Genomic DNA, 16,820 nt, shown 5'->3' with positions numbered 1-16,820 from the left:
CTAAGGATGTTCTTGGAATGTTGACAGGGACCAGCAGACACCTAGCTTCCCGAGTTCTCTATTCTTCATGGTTCCCAGGAGGAGACGGTTCTCTTTTCACAGAGGAACAATCCTAACCTTCCATGGGATGCACGAGGATCAAATGCCTAATGAATGTATAAAAGAGGGTCATTTTTAACATGCTAAGACCCAGAGTGCTTCCCCAGAGGACTTCCTGGCAGGCAATTTGAGGGAGAAAAGGTTTTTTTTTTTGCTCCATCTTCTTAGGGTCCCTGGTTGGGGGTCTGAAAGTCAAACTGATAAGATTCACAGGGTCAAAGGCATGCAAACTTATGTCGAAGTTTTATGTGACACAGGAACTTTCATGAGGAAATGAAGACCCCAAGAAATGATTGGAGTTATACATTTTTAGGTCAGGTCTGATGGCGAATAGAGAGTTATGGAGAAATATCAGTGGACAGAAGGGTTGTGACCAGATGGCACTAACCTGGGGGAACTAACCAAGACCTGTGGGTGCAGAGTCTTCGGAGTCTTCAGAGATAAGGATGTTCCTTCCCTGGGGGTGCAAGGAGGGCATTTCTCAAAGGAGGGCCTTTGGAACTGTCAGGGGCAGTTCAGAAAATCCTTTGTGTTTTTTTTTTTTTTATTTTTTTCAGTTGTAGATGGACATAATACCTTTGTTTTATTTATTTATTTTTATGTGGTGCTGAGGATTAAACCCAGTACCTCACACATGGTAGGCAAGTGGCTCTACCCCTGAGCCACAACCCCAGATCCCCTTTGTAGGTTTTTGAGCTGATTTTAGGGAAGAAGTAGAGGAGAGATTGAAGAGTGATGTTCCTGCTTCTGTAATTTTCTCAAAAGTTTTCAGCTTAAAACAGTCTAGATACCATATTTTGAAGAAGCAAGTTCTGAGCCCCATCAGCAACTACAGACTAAGCATATCACAAATGGAAATAAAAGTGATCAAAATCACTGAAGCCATAGCAACCTAAAGGCAGTGATGTCTTCTTTAAAAATTTATTGATCATTTATTAGGATTAGATATTATTTATTCTGGGGATTTACCCCATGTTATTGGCTTAATCCTTATGATGACCCTATTGGATGCTATTATTAGTAAAATCCTCTTTTTACAGATGAGGAAACTAACTAACAGAGAAGTGAAATAATTGGCCCAAGTGCACATGGAGAGTAATTGGTGACACGGGTATTTGAACTCAGGTCCAAGAGCTGGCCCTGCACACTGCCACCTTCAGCTCCAACTCTTCCACTCCCACTGTCCCCGATTATGTGCCCGGAGTCAATATGCAGTAAATATTTGTTGAATAGTTAAACGACTACAATAAACTATACTGGTTAAATAAACAAATGGTTATGGATGAAAAATAAGTGTACACACAATCCATAGGGGTAAGCTGCTTTGACTATTTATGGGTTTTCATCTGAGCTGGGTCACAAATAGGACTTTCATCTAAGGAGAAGTTAGAAGAACGTGAGTAGTGGAAAATCCCTTCTTACTTCCAACCAGAAGGATGATAGTAACTCAAATGGCCCCAAAAGATGGCTCTTCAGTAACCGTCACTCCATGCTAAATGCAGTGTGGGATTCTGGAAGGTGAGAAGGACATTAGGTGGAAAAACAGTGGAATCCAAATAAAATCTGCAATTTAGCTACTAGTGATCTTCCCGTGTTGGCTCCCTGAGTTTGACAGGTGTGTTGTGGCCATGTATCGTTTAACAGAAATGGAGACTGAGGGAAGGGTGTGTGGCAACCCTGTACTACCTTTGCGACTTTTCTATAAATCTAAAATTATTTCAAAATATAAAGTTTATTTTTTTTTAAGAAAAACACCTAAAGCCATAACATGGCCCCAGAATAAGTTCATAGTAAGACATGATCCACAGGAAGCATGTGAGTATGTGTCATTAAAACCCAGATCGCCCAGAGCAAGGGTCACAGATTCAGACATGGGCAAGGGCCAAATAAGGTCCTAAGTGAGCAGTCCAGGCTCAGCGGGGGCTGAAGATCACAGGTTCCCTCTAAATGGAGGACCACAACCCAGCCAGAACCAATGATTGCCAAGCAGGAGTTTGGCCCCTAAGTGTCCTGTTTCCAAGAGATGAAAATCTGAACATCTTTACTTTGCAATCTCCTTAAAGATGTCTCCGAGAGCTTAAAAATAAATCACTAAGTCATTTAAACCCAACTGTCTGCAAGTCATTTCCAACCTATGATCACCATTTTGCAACCTTTGACCCAGAGGGTTTTTAAAACACTCCTGCAAATTTAAAAAAAAAAAAAAAGGCAAAACTAAAACAAACAAAACCCAAACCCTTAGGCTCTGTGGATATTGATCAATGATAGAGTGCAGGCTTAGAATGCGTAAGGCCTGGGTTCGATCCCCAACACAAGAAGGAAAAGGAGAAGAGGAGTAAGGAGAAGAAGCAGGAGTAGGAAAAGGAGGAAAACTCTTAAAATATTCTCTTCTTGGGACCAAGTTACTGTGCCTGGCAGAGAGACTCCCCGCTGACTGGGAATGGGGATGGGAGTAATCTGAGTTCCACTCAGGAGAACCGCATGACAGGGACCTGCAACTCTTCCCCCAACTCAGGGGCCTCCCCTGAAGGTCAAGGATCAGGGACACAAAGCCCACGTGGACAGGTGGAGTCACTCCTACATGGTGGCTCCTACTCCCCTCTTCTGGCACTACCTCCTTTAAGGGCATATAGTGAAAGTTTTTTGTTTCATTGATGACACTGAATGGGTCTCAGATACAGGATTCTAGTAAACTTGGATGGAGTTCAACCTTCCTGAAGAACTGCTTGTAAACTGTTGATGACACTCTCGAGTGTCTACATCTCTACCTCCGGAGGGGTGTGGAGAAGTGACTCGGGCTAAAAACACATTGCAATTAGTCTCTTTTTTTTTTCCAATGCAAATTAGACAATAGCTTTGTTCGAATCCTGAATATGAGTCACCTTTGCTAATGTGGTTAGTTTCAAATCTAGAAACAGCTCAATAGTAAAAAAAAAAAAAAAAAAAAAAAAAAAAAAAAAAAAAAAAAAAAAAAAAAAAAAAAAAAGCAGTCATCCCCAAACTTAGCTATGTATCAGAATCCTATAGGAATTTCTTTAAAATTCACTGTCTCAAGACCCAACCTCAGGGAGTTGACACAATTCCAGGAAGTTTATGGGTACCACAGCATCTTTGGTCTTCATGGAAGTTTGGTTCCAGGATCCCCAGATACTCAAATCCACAGATGCTCAGTTTCCTTATGTGAAAAAGATGTATTTGCCACTCGCCCATCTTCCCAAATACTTGAAACCGTCTCTAGATTATTTTTGATACCTAAAACAATGCCAATGATATATCAATAGTTACAATACTGTATTGTTTAGAGACTAATGAAAGAAAGAAAATGTTTGTGTTTGGTATAGATAAATTAAAAAGGAAAAATTTCCACCCACAGTTGGTTGAATCTACCAATACAGAACCCAACCTATTTGGAGGGCCCACTGGAAATATTTTAAAAGCTCTGTAAGGAATTTTACTAGTCAGCCACACTTGGGACTCACCAGTTTGGTGTGTTTGGGCCCCAGCTGTGCACTTTACACGTGGGTGGTACAAAGGAATGTTTGTCTTTTTTTATGTAGACTGTATACAGCAGCAAACCTCCACACAGCACTTTTTATGAGGAGGATCAGGTTTTCATTTCCTGTGGTCCTTGCAGGGTTGAGGGTTGCCTGAGGTCTGATGGCAAAGTGCAGCTCAGATTTGCAGGGCCTGAGGTTAAGTCAGAGACCCCCCCCACTTCCAGGCTGGGATTTAACATTTAGGTTTTGTGATCCCGAGCAACTCATTTTCTCTCCATTATCAGGCTGATATTTAAAGTCCTGACATTGAAAGACCTGAGTAGAAAAAGAGAGAGAGAGACACATCTGTTAGCCATGTAATAGGAAAATTGCCAAACCTGGGAGGTGTGGAGTCTGGGCATGGCAGCTACTTGCATGATTATCTACCTCTCAGTTAAAACATTAATATCTGTATGATTATGACAAACCTATACGGGAGTTGTTATCCAATGGTGCATTCATTGCATTCATATTTCCTAAGCATCTACCAGGTGTAGGGAATGCAACAGTAAATAAGAATCTCAAGCATTAAATGTGTAATCAAAAAGACCAACTGGAAAATCAACTATTCATCAAGATGATAAAGACAGACACCAAAGAGCAGGGAACGCGGTTGAGTCCCAGGGTGGCCCTCATGACTGTGATTTGGTTGTCATTTGCAGACTGGCAAAATCAACCCTGGTCCTCATTCCTTTATTGGGTGTCCACGAGATCCTCTTCTCTTTCATCACTGATGACCAAATCCAAGGATTTTCAAAACTCATACGACTCTTCGTTCAACTGACATTGAGCTCCTTCCACGTAAGTAGGAGTCTGACCAGGATTCCTTGGCTTGGGAGAAAATAAAATGCATGGGATCTAAATGGGCTCAGAATGAAGAGAGATCCCTGGATGAAAACAGATTTCTAGCATGAGCAGGCTTTATTGGTGAGGACCCTTGGCATGAGAAGGGCGTGCAGATGGGAGGTGTTGCCTTGATTCTGACAGCGTGATTCAGAGACTCAGAAAGAAACAGGGCTCGTTCCTGGCTGTAATAGGTAGTGTGACTCATGATCATATTAGCTGAGTGTGTCAACATGAAGCCTTTTATTAAGGGCCTATTTTTGCTGGGTTCTCTGCAGAGTGGCAGAGCGCTTGCCTAGCATGGTGAGGCACTGGGTTCGATCCTTAGTACCACATATAAATAAATAAAAAATAAAGGTGCAAAATGATCCTTGTCCGTGCTTCAGATGACGGGTACCTGGGACACAATACAACTTGGGTAAAGGAGTCCTAGGTCCACACACCAGAAGGTTCTTGAGCCTGACAGATGTGTATGGGAGGAAATGAGAAACCAGAGGTGACTGTCATTAAGTTATCTGAATATTTTGGTTATCCATTGCTTACACTATCTATGACTTAGTAACTTAAGATGACCATTGTTGTTTTTCCTCTCATGATGCTAGGAGTCAAAAATCCAGGTGGGACATGGTAGCAGGGGCTAACCTTTGCTCCTGTGAGCCTGTGGGGGCTGGAGATTCTATGATGGTTTCTTCACACATAGGTAGGGGCTTAACCTGGGGCTGGCCTTATTTGTGAAATTTCTGGGGTCTCATTTCCCACCTCTAACTACCTTGCTGATTTCCATAGGGTCTTAGGGTCTCTCACTTTCCACTCTTCTTGTGGTCTTTCCAGAGTAACTGAACTTCTTATGTGGCAGTTCAGGGTCTTCAAGAGCAAAAAACTGAAGCTTCCAGGTTTTTGAATGCCTATGTCTGGAACTGACACCTTGATGCTTCTTCTGCATTCTGCTCTTTAAATCATGTCATAGATCCAGACTAGGAGGAAGAGGGGGGGACTGCACAGGGACATGAATGTGGGGAGATATGGCTCATTAGTAAAGGCCACTAATGCAATAGGTAAGTGCTAACTAGCAGCATGGACAGAACAGAAGTCCCCCAAACAGTAATGAACTTAGAATTAATAAACTTTAAATGCTCATGTAGAAGCAGGACTTGCTGGAAGGGAGGAGAAAGGAGTTTAACAAATTCTCTCCCTCAAAAGAATAAAAATTGATAACTATCAATAGCAATCACTTTAGGATACAAGAAATTAATCAAAGGCATAGAAAAGATTGACAAGGTTTTATTCAAGAAAGATTACTGAACTAAGAACAGTGGGAATCTATGTCATTTTGGGCTGTGACTGCTTTGGTTCTCCACCCCCTGCACCATCAATTAGGAAGTTTTAATGAAAATTAGCAGCTTCACTGCATAAGGGGGCTGACTTGATTTGGATCAGAAAGCAGAAAAATCTCACAGGCCTAGGCATTGCCAAATACAGTAGTGTCTCAGTGGCAAGGGACCGGGTAAGGACAATATCGCAGTCTGCTGCTACAATCCTATTTAGGGCAAGAAATGGACCAGTGGGCTAGCCACAAATTTAACAGGGAAGTCTGAGAAATGAGACCACCATAGCAGGCCTTGTTAAACTCCCATATAGATCTCTGGTGGAATTAAATGTTGTGAATATGCACAAGAATGCATACATATTCAAGATAGATCAGAAAGTATATCCCCACATCCTTATCTGAATATGCGCTCCTGCACACACAGAGGAGACATGAGAGGGCCTGATAGAAAGTAAAGGCCATAAATTCTATTAAATTCATACATTCATAAACTTTGAATGTGTTCCCCCAGCAACACATAGTTCCATTGGCAAAGGCTATTGGAGCCTTACTGGCTCAAGATGGTTGAGCATAATTTTGATCAATCATTGGCTAACCAACTGTTTATTTTAAACAAGCACAGGAGACCATTCCTGCAGATAAAATGCACGCACACCCCATAATTTAAAGATGAATGTAGATATCAGTGGTTACATACCACAGGGGAGACAGATTAACCACACCAGGGATGAAGCATGTGGACTCAGAATTTTGGATTGCTATAATGTAGTATCTAAAATTTCTGGAGCTGGAGTTATGGCTCAGTGGCAGAGCGCTTGCATGTGTGAGGCACTGGGTTCAATCCTTAGCACCACATATAAATAAATAAATAATACAGGTATATCAACAACTAAAAATATTTTTTAAAAAATTCAGTTTTGGTTAAAAAAAAAGATGTACAAGAAATGGGAGATGTTCAAAGGAAAAAAGAGATGTCCATATTCAGGACCAAAATCAGTCAATGGAAACTCTTTGAGGGATCCAGATGTTGGAATTAGCAGACAACAATGTCAAAGGAGCGTTAAAGGAAAAGTATGATGACAATAATTTGTCCATAAAAGAAATTTCTACTGAAAGAGAGAAATTATAAAATAAGAACTAACTGTAAGTTCTGGAGTTAAAAACTGCAATGACTGGCATGGAAATTTCACTAGAAAGGTGGACTCTCAGATTCAAGATGGCGGAAGAAGGAATTATAGAACTTGAAGACAAAGAGATTTGCATCGGGAAACAGTACAAACCATGGAAACACAAACACAAAGAGAAAATCTTGAAGGTGATGGAGAATAATGGCCCATTACATAATAGAACCAACAAAACCATCAACAGAACAAGGCAGGAAGGCAGTGGAAAGTCACATTGAAAATGCTGAAAGGAAAACAAAACTTGTCAATCAAGAATTCTGTGACCAGAAAGACTGTGTTTCAAGATGGAGGTGAAATAAAAACATTTCCAGATAAACAAAGACTGAGAGAACGTTGGTGAACACTACTACAAGTTTCAAAGGAAGTTCTTCCTTTGAAAATGGAAGGAAATAACAATATATAATAACTCAAATTCTTTTCTTTTTAAAGAGAGAGAGAGAATTTTTTAATATTTATTTTTTAGTTCTCGGCGGACACAACATCTTTGTTTGTATGTGGTGCTGAGGATCGAACCCGGGCCGCACGCATGCCAGGCGAGCGCGCTACCGCTTGAGCCACATCCCCAGCCCTTAAATTCTTATGAAGAAAAAAAACACTGGAAAAGGTAAATATGGAGGAAAATATGAAAGACTACATAGTTTATAGTTATTTTTCTTAACTGATTTAAAATACATAAGATTATATACAATAACAATTGTAAATCGTGTTATTTAGTTGATAACACAGTAAGATCTAGTATAAATGAGAAGAATAACACTAGAGAGGAATGAATAAATGGAGCTACTTTGAAGAAAATTTTTATATTTGACTAGAATGAAGTCGATGTTAATGTGAAATAGATTGTAACCAGTTGAAATTTATTTTTATAATCCTTGGAATAAACACTAGGAAAATAAGTCCAAAAATGTAGTAAAAATACCAGCCAAGGGATTAAAATTGTATGTTACAAAATATCTGTTTAATATGAAACTTTCTATCTTGATCTTCACAATGTATCTTTGAAGAAGTTATTATATGCATATAAAGAAAAAAGAACTGAGGCTCAGAGAACACATGGCAAAGATGAGATTTTTAACCAGAGGTTAATTAAGATGCTGCCTAGGAGCACCATACTGTAATGCCTCTCAGGTGCCCTGTGCGGATCCTCACCAGGACCCATCAATTTCCTTAGACCAGATTCCTAAAGCCTTTGCCACCAGACAGGGTCAGGTGCTGAGATTCTATGCACAGAGCAGAGAAAATGTACTTGGCTCACCAAAGACTGAGGGACAGGGCCTGAGATGTGGTCTGGGCAGTTGGACAAGTTTTTATTTTCCCCTCTCATTGGAGCTGAATTCTTGTTCGTAGCTTTGAACTGAGACTAAGCAACGTTTTTATTTTTTTCATTATGAAAACATGTTTAATTTATTTCAATCTTTTGGGGGGATTTCAAAAGCTAAGATTTAGTAATTTGAGTTTCCTGTGTTGCTTGGCCCTTAATCTTCTTTAAAAGTTAATCCCAAATTAGGAGGGGAAAAAGGCAAATCCTGCAGCTGTTATATATCAGTAGTATTTGGTGGCCTCTCATCCCTGCCCTCCCCTGGCCCCAGCCCCAGGACATGATCAATCAATGTGAGCCCTTAATCAACTGATCTCATATATATCTAAGGCTAGTTGAGGACCATAAAATTCCTATGGAGTTATGTGGGACAGATTTCTAAGAAAGAAACCTAGCCTATCACATTCCTTGGATTTAAGGGATGTTTGGTCATCTGTTGCCATGTAATGAACCACCCCAAACTGCAATGGTTTAAAGCAAGAATAATTTAATAGGTTTAATGATTGTGTGGAATTTGAGGAATCAGAGTGATTCTGCAGGGTGTTTTATATAAACACCCTGAGCCAGAAAACACACCTTGAGGGCTTCTGTGTGGGCAAAGGTCTCTCACCTTCTGAACACCCTGGCCCTATCCCCCTCCATTCCACCAGGTACAGTGAAATCATAGGTAGGCATCCAGGTGGGGGCCCATTTGGTGGGTTATATCTTAGTGACTCTACCCTGGGAATCAGCAAGAACGGGCATTAGCCCTAAGAGCTTCCTTTTCTTACTGCTTTGGAGGGTTCTTCACTCTCCCAAAGGTTTCCTGCTGGAGTTCTGGAGTTAAAAACTGCAATGACTGACATGGAAATTTCACTAGAGAGGTGGACTTTCAGATCCAAGATGGCGGAAGAAGGAATTATTTTAGTCAGCTTTTCAGCACTGTGATCAAAATACCTGACAACTCAGGAGGAAAAAGTTTACTTGGGGTTCATAGTTTCAGAGGTTCTCTGTCCATAGACAAATGACTCCATTGCTCTGAGCTCAAGATGAGGCAGAACAACATGGCGGATGGGCATGATAGAGGAGCCCTACTCCATTTATGGGAGCAGAGGGAGAAAGGGGAAGGGTTTGCTGGGAAGAGGCAGTCTTCCAAATCATGTACCTGTAACTCATCTCCTCCAGCCACACCCCACCTGCCTACAGTTACCTCCAGTCCGTCCATTTAAACCAGGACGAACTGATTAGGTTACAACTTTCACATTCTAATAATTTCACCTCAGAACATTCCTGCATTAACACAAGAGCTTTTGAGCGGACACCTCGTATCCAAACCATAATAGTTTCACCAGTCTTGTGCTATCACTGGACCTAACGAGAGATGGCCAAGCCCTGGTGATACACAAAGTAAAAACCACATGATCCATGGGACCTATTGGCTTCGCAGTCACTTTACCTAGAATGAGAATCATACTCCAGGATGGTCCTAAGACAATAAAGAACCCGGGGAAATGAAAAGACACATTTGTCACGGGAATCCTGTTGTAGCCAACTTGTTTATAAGAATTCTGGCGCCAGGCACCGTGGCACACACCTGTAATCCCAGCAGCTTGGGAGGCTGAGATAGGAGGATGGTGAGTTCAAAGCCAGCCTCAGCCAAAGGCAGGTTGCTAAGCAACTCAGTGAGACCCTGCCTCTAAATAAAATACAAAATAGGGCTGGGGATGTGGCTCAGTGGTTGAGTGGCCTTGAGTTCAATCCTTAGTAACCACCCCTCCACCCAACAAAAGAATTCTGGCATGTTGAAATCCAATTCTTCTTATATCATGTGCCCAGAGGTGAGTATCACCTGTCCTGCCAACCATGCAGGGTGTCTGTAAACCTCTGATGTGATTGTATGTGTGGAAATGATTAATTAGTACCACCATGTTCCCATGTAGGAGCTATAGTCATGAAATATCTAGGGACATAAGAGAAGGAAAATTCCACATGGGTAGGCAGAATCTGAGCATTTTACTGATATTGTGATGATCAACATGGAGATCCCTGACGAGTTTGCAAAAGGAATGTACTGAAAAAGGCTTACACAAGGAAGAACAGAAAAACCTTGATAATAACTTAAAATAACTTAATTATGATCAAGAGATATAAAAGAAGTCATCCTGTCTTCAAGACATTCACCTGTTAGTTGGAGATATGTCCTTTCCTGCTGGGTTCTGGCATTTTGTGAGATTCTTCCCACAAAGATTCAAGTACTTGGGTGCCAAACATAAATCCAGCTTAAATATATCAGGCACTTAGCCCAAATTCCACAGGCCTTCATGTCAATTAAGAAAAGTCAGGGTATGTAGGTTCTCACAGATGGCTGTTCAAAAAATCAGGAAGTGTCAAAGTCTGCAGAATCAACAGAAATAAACATTAACTAAAGTATCTTTGATTCCAGACTTTTGGCAGTTATAGGGTGAACCCAGAAATATTTTCCAAATTCAAGAGATTATCCCTTTATTGAAACTTCCCCAAGACAAATGTTTTGTAAATGAAAATACCATTACTTGATAATCTATGTATAGTCTTTTCATTATAATCCTTGGGACTACAATTCTAAATAACTAAGAGGAGAAGAAAGAAGAAACCATCTTTCCACATTTCAGAATTTGTTTGATATTGTACAAGGCAAAACTCTTAATTGAGTCATGGATCTTAACACATTCATTCATTCATTCACTCTTTCATCAATATTTTGTGTGTGTGTGTGTGTGTGTGTGTGTGTGTGTTCCTATTAAACACCAGGCATTGTTGCAGGTGCTTGGGGTGTAGTAGTGAAAATCCAAGATAAGGATGCTAGTCTGACTGCAGGTGAGGCAGAGAGGGATGGATACGAATCGATCAGACAAATTACAATATAATCTTGGTATTAAGAATGAATAAAATAGACCACTGTGATAGTGACTTGGGTGATCTGGAAAGGCCTCTTTTTGGTGATATTTCAGCTAAGATCTGACTTTAAGCAGCTAGTTAGGCAGAAGTTTGAGGGAGAATCATCCAGAAAACAGGAAGTGTGAAGGGCTTTGAGAAGAAGTGAACTGTGGTAGCCAGCCCCCAAATATCCTTCCATGGCTCTCCATGCACTTTTTTAAGTCTCCTTCCATATTGCAAAGAGTTGACCTATGTGACATTAGGATATTGTGGACATGATGGTGGGTGACTTCTAAGATTGGGTCATAAAATGGGTTGCAGTTTCTGCTTTGTTCTCTTGGATCACTCTTTCTGGGAGAAAGCAGCTGCCATGTCAGGAGGATACTCAAGCAGCTTTGTGGAGAGAGACTAAAGCCTCCTGCTGACAAGCACATCCAGCTTACCCACCATCATCCAGCTGAGTGAGGAATAGGAATCTGAATGTGGAACATAGTCTTTAAGTTTGTTTGAATATTAATAAATGAATTAATCATTATTAATGAATTAATAATTATTATTATGTGTGTGAGAAATTATTATTATGTTTTATTATTATGTGTGAGAAAAAATTCTACCTCTTTGTTTCTGTGATCGTGATTATGTTTAACCTTGCAACTGAGAATATTTATAATTGATACATATGTGCATCAGTTTTAAAAATAATGATCCCGAGTGCATTTACAATCTACAATTTTACAATCAAAAAAAGGCAGTAAGCAACTTATCAGTATGTGAGCCACTCTGGCAGCCATCCAAGTCTTCAGATGACTGTAGTTCCAACCAGCATCTTGACTGAAACTTAAGAGTGACCCTGAGCCAGGACACTCAGCTAACCCACTGCCAGATTCTTGGCTGTAGAGTGTGTATGAAATAATACATCTTTGTTGTTTTGATCCACTATGTTATACAGCAATGGATAGTTAATATATGAACTTGATAAGCTCCAAGAATCTAGAAAGCCCGTGTGGCTGGAATATAGTGACTGAAGAGAAGCATGACCTAAGATAAATCAGCAACACAGAGCCTAGATCACCTAGGACCTTCTGTGGCTAAGGAGTTTATTTTATTCTAAGAGTGATGGGAAACCGCAGACAGGAAATAATCTATCTTTCCAAAAGAAATATTCTTATGAGAGAAAAGCATATTTGTTATGTTAGATAAATGAAAAATTTAGGACCAGACATCTGGGTCCAGTTTCCCAAGCAATATCAGAAATAAGACTCTCACCATCTCTCCGGTCTCTGCTTTTATCTGTCTTGGTTTCATGCTTAGATGGGCTCTCTCCACAGAGCTGGGAAGATTCTAGCCGTATCTCTGGGTTTACATTGTCTATCAAGATGGAAAATGAAGAGAAGAGAGGTCTAGACTCTCTCTCCCCTTTCCCAGTGAAAAGAACTCGGATTGACCTTGCTTGGGTCACAGGCCAATTGGGGCCACTTATTGAGGTGACAGCCATTCCACAATGTGGAAACCATGTGATTGACAGTCATGCCAAAGGCCCGAGGAATAAGAGAGTGTCAGATTCTAAAAGGAAAGAATGTAAGTCAGGCAAAATAAATTAGCCAGTGACCACCATGGTCTGGTAGAAATGGGATTGTGGCCTGCCTAGTATTCATATAATTGAATGCCTTATGGGGATTTAATCATCTTTGACCTATGAATACCCATGACCACCAAAGCTAGGCTGGTATGGGTGGTTAGATGCCAAAGTTAGAGGAGATGCCTTAGAATCCAAGTTAGCATCACCATTTGGTGTAGTTGCATGCCTCTCCAGGGGTTATCTTGGACTTTGCTGGTAACTTTCAGACATATCTACCCAAAGTTCACAACACATCTTCCTTTTGTTCCAGGGGTTCCTCGTGGCCTTGCAGTACGGCTTTGTCAATGGAGAGGTATGTTTTCCATGTTGCCATCCCAACATCTGGTGAGGCTGGGGCTGGAATCCTACTGTCCTCTGAGGTTTCTATGTATGTGATGGGGTAACGGCGACTAGCATGTACTGTGAGCATCCAGGAGAGAGAACAGAAGACACTTTAGACAAATGGGAAAAGGTGTCATGATGGGTGTGTGAAAGCTCAGAACCCAGTCTTGGCCATACTGGAGTTGTGTTAGGGTGAAAGTATGTTGAAGAAAATAAGCATGAATCCAAAAATCTGGATCCAAGCCTTGGTTCACCCACTTAAGAGCTCTATGAGTTAGGTCACTGCATCTTAGCCTCAGTTTCCTCATCTGTAAAACGGAAATAACAACTGTCCTTACCTTATAGTGATGTCCCAGGCATGCTGAGCAGATAGTAAAGGCTCAATATGTGAGAATTATAATTTTTATTCATATGATTGCATGACCCCAACCAGTTTTTCTGTTTCCCTGGTGCTGGGCAGCTTACTGTTACTATAACTAATACCTGAGACAATCAACTTAACAATAAGGAAAGGTTTACTTTGGCTCATGGTTGCAGAGGTTTCAGTCCATAGTTGCCGAGCCCCTTTATCTTTGGGCCTGTGACAAGGCAGCACATCATGCTGGGAGTACATGGTGGAAGGAGCTGCTGATTTCATGGTGCTCAGGAGGCAGAGAGAGAGCAAGGGAAAGGAAGGTTAGGGTCCCCTCCAGGGGTCTTCCCCCAGTGAACCAACTTCCTCCCACCGGGCCCTACCTTTTGACGTTGTCACCATGTCACAACAGCACCGCAAGCTGGTGACCAAACCTTCCACACATAAGCCTTTGGGGAACATTCAAGATCAATCTGTAGCACCTGGAGGAAGGCTTGAAGGGCGAAGAGGCAGAACAGGGGTTTTCATTTGTTTTGGGAGTTGGTAAAATTTCAAGCTGCCTCGTAATTCTCCCCTCCCTCCACTGCAGGTTTAAATGTGCATTTTCGTCTCCTCCAACTAGAGTGTAAGCTCTCCAGAGCAGAGGCCCTCCTCTGTGTCACTCAGGGCTGCTGCTTCCATAGCTTCATGCCAGGGCTCCTTGTTCATCAGGCAGGTTTCAGCTCAAATGCCACCACACAGAGTCCCCTCTGAACACCACAGCTCAAGCTCTTAACCTCCTGTCAAATGACAAAAAAAAAAAAAAATGCAACAATTTAGTTTAAAGACCTCACTTGGCTTAATTTGCAATTCTAAAAGGGGGCAATATTTCATTCAATAAGATAGAATAAGTGCGTCAGTGGTCTGAGCAGAGGGCATCTGTTTTATGGGGGAGGGCAGAAGAAAGCAGTCGTCATAAGTCGCTTTCCTTATAAGGAGTAGACAGGCCGGTAGAACAACAGCTGGTCAACATCAGATTTCCTCAGGGTGACTTTTTGTGCCAGGGTTAAGGCAGAGAGAACTTTGTCAAACAGACCCATTGAACCTGGTCTGTTTGGAAAGCTGGACTGTCATCTCTCTCCCCTGAAGGGCCCATAAGTCTTGGTTTGGTGAGGTGGAACTTCAGCAGGGGTGACTCCGTCTTGATTTTTAGTCTAGTCTGTTGGGGTCCAGGGCAGGAGCTTGGTACAAAACCGTGGTCTCCTGTTGTCTTCATTTAATGCTCCTTACCACATTGTCCTATTTAATAGTCTCATAGAATTTGCCATCTGCTATGCTTATGAGTCTTGTTTCTTCACCAGGTAGAAGGTAAATTTCCCAAGGGTAGCATGGAGCAGCTATTCAATATTTTTTTTTTTTTTTGCTGAACGGACACATGAGTAAATGATCCCAAGACTATGACCTTACCTTTGTCTCACCTGACAGGTGAAGGCTGAACTGCGGAAGTTCTGGGCCCGCTTCTTGCTCGACAACCACTCAGGCTGTGGAGCCTGGGTCCTGGGGAAGAACTTCCGGTTCCTGGGGAAATGTCCCAAGAATCTCTCAGATGGAGATGGTGGCGAGACCCTTCGGAAGCTGAAGACCTCTCCTGGCGGCTCACACCTGGCCACACGGGGCCGGGGGGAGCTGGGTGCCCATCCTCACCGGGGCCACACAGCCTGGCCCCGAGGCAGCAGCCTGTCGGAGAGCAGTGAGGGGGACTTCACCCTGGCCAACACCATGGAGGAGATTCTGGAAGAGAGTGAGATCTAGCCTGGTGGACTCCAGATCTGCAATCTGGGGACTCCCAAGAAAGCTGGGGATGATGCAGGATGGACGTTGCTTGGAGCAGATCATTCTTTCCCTGTGCACTATGCCCACTCAGACATGAAGTCAGTCTTCAGGTTCTTCAAACTTTGCATACAGGGAGCTGTGTAATGCTCACAGCTTCTGCCTGTCCTTGTCACCCTAGTTATCCTTACCGGTGTATTTCCCAGAATGACCACCAGTCCCCGGGGCTTGGCCCAGAATTCAAGTGAAGAGAAGAACCCCAGGATGAAGAGAAGATAATTCTCTTGTTAAAAAAAAGAGTCTAGTCAGTATCTCTTCCTTTTCTCCTCATAGTACTTGGTTTTCATCTGAGATTGGGTTGCTTCCGCCAGGAAGCTTTTTAAATGCTGAATCCTAGACTCATCACTGAGATTCTAAAAGAGTGAGGATAGTCAGGAATGGAACTAGCAAGCATCCCAGCTAATTCAGATGCAAGATCACTCTTGGAAAATACTGGGCAGGGGGAGAGAGCGCCAGAAGACCCCAGGCATGGCCCCCAGCAGGGTGAAGTGAGGCGTTCTGCATCCACAGTTCAGCTGGGATGCACCTGCCCTCCTTGGTATGAGCCCATGTTGGCCCCCAGACTTCACTTCCTCCTTGATTCTTTCCTCTTTCTCGTCTGTAGAATCTTATCTCCCAATTTCTCTCTCACTTCTCCCTCTGTGGTCAGCACAAGTTCCCCTGGAGCTGTTACAATCCCAGCTCTCCTCAGACAATTGATCCCAGGTCCCAGGGACCTTCTGAATATCTCCCCTGGTTTTCTTCCGTCCTTTCTGGCTCCACCTGGTTTTCTGACGTGGTCTACATTGGGGCTGGAAATGCCTTTCCATATTTGCTTTACCAGTGGATGCCTTAGTGGCCAGGCCTCCTGCTCTGGGGGGCTTATTGCTATTCTCCCTGACCCCAGTCCCTACTGATAAGGATTCTCCTCCCCAGATGGATGCTGAAAGTCAGAGGGGACCCAGGTAAAGCAAAAGGACTAGTTGAATCTTGGATATGTGGTGAGTGACACAGAGAGCTGAGAGGCCCAGGGCTCTGCGTTGGCTGTCACTGTGGAACCTGTCCTGCTGATGGGAACCTAATCTCTGGGGGCCAGGAGAGACAGGAAGTTGAGGTCAGGCTCAGTGTCTGAAACTACGACGCCAGATGGTGAATGAAGACCAAGGGAGGAAAAGTCTCTGGACACATTGTGCTGATGTCCAGGAGTGTCGCTCACATGGTGTGTACAAAGTACGTGTGTGGGGGTGGGGCACGTTGCTGTGGAACCGAACACCATCATGGGGGGTGCCTGGTGAGACTTCTCAAGTGGGGCTGCCGGATTTAACAAATAAAAATACATGATACACTACTGCATTTGAATTTCAGACAATCAAATAATCTTCAAGTGGAAGTATAGCCCCTGGGACCTCCCTTATCTGAAATTTGAATCTGACTGTCTATCCTGTCTTTTATCCGGCA

At 42.5% G+C, this 16,820-nt stretch overlaps 1 protein-coding gene across 1 annotated transcript in view; it reads left to right on the top strand.

The window, feature by feature from the left end:
* The window catches only part of Glp2r (glucagon like peptide 2 receptor), a 77,182-nt gene extending 61,877 nt beyond the window's left edge, over nt 1–15,305 (top strand). Inside the window, exons 11-13 of the mRNA XM_026390628.2 lie at nt 4,298–4,436; nt 13,092–13,133; nt 14,979–15,305. Coding sequence (XP_026246413.2) covers nt 4,298–4,436; nt 13,092–13,133; nt 14,979–15,305 — 508 coding nt within the window. The remainder of the gene's footprint in view (nt 1–4,297; nt 4,437–13,091; nt 13,134–14,978) is intronic.
* The last annotated feature ends 1,515 nt before the right edge of the window (nt 15,306–16,820 follow it).

This window comes from Urocitellus parryii, chromosome 7 (assembly GCF_045843805.1).
Source record: "Urocitellus parryii isolate mUroPar1 chromosome 7, mUroPar1.hap1, whole genome shotgun sequence".
In the NCBI taxonomy this organism is placed as follows: Eukaryota; Metazoa; Chordata; class Mammalia; order Rodentia; family Sciuridae; genus Urocitellus; species Urocitellus parryii.
The sequence above is the reverse complement of the archived record's forward strand: the minus strand, read 5'-3'. Positions and strand labels throughout refer to the sequence as shown.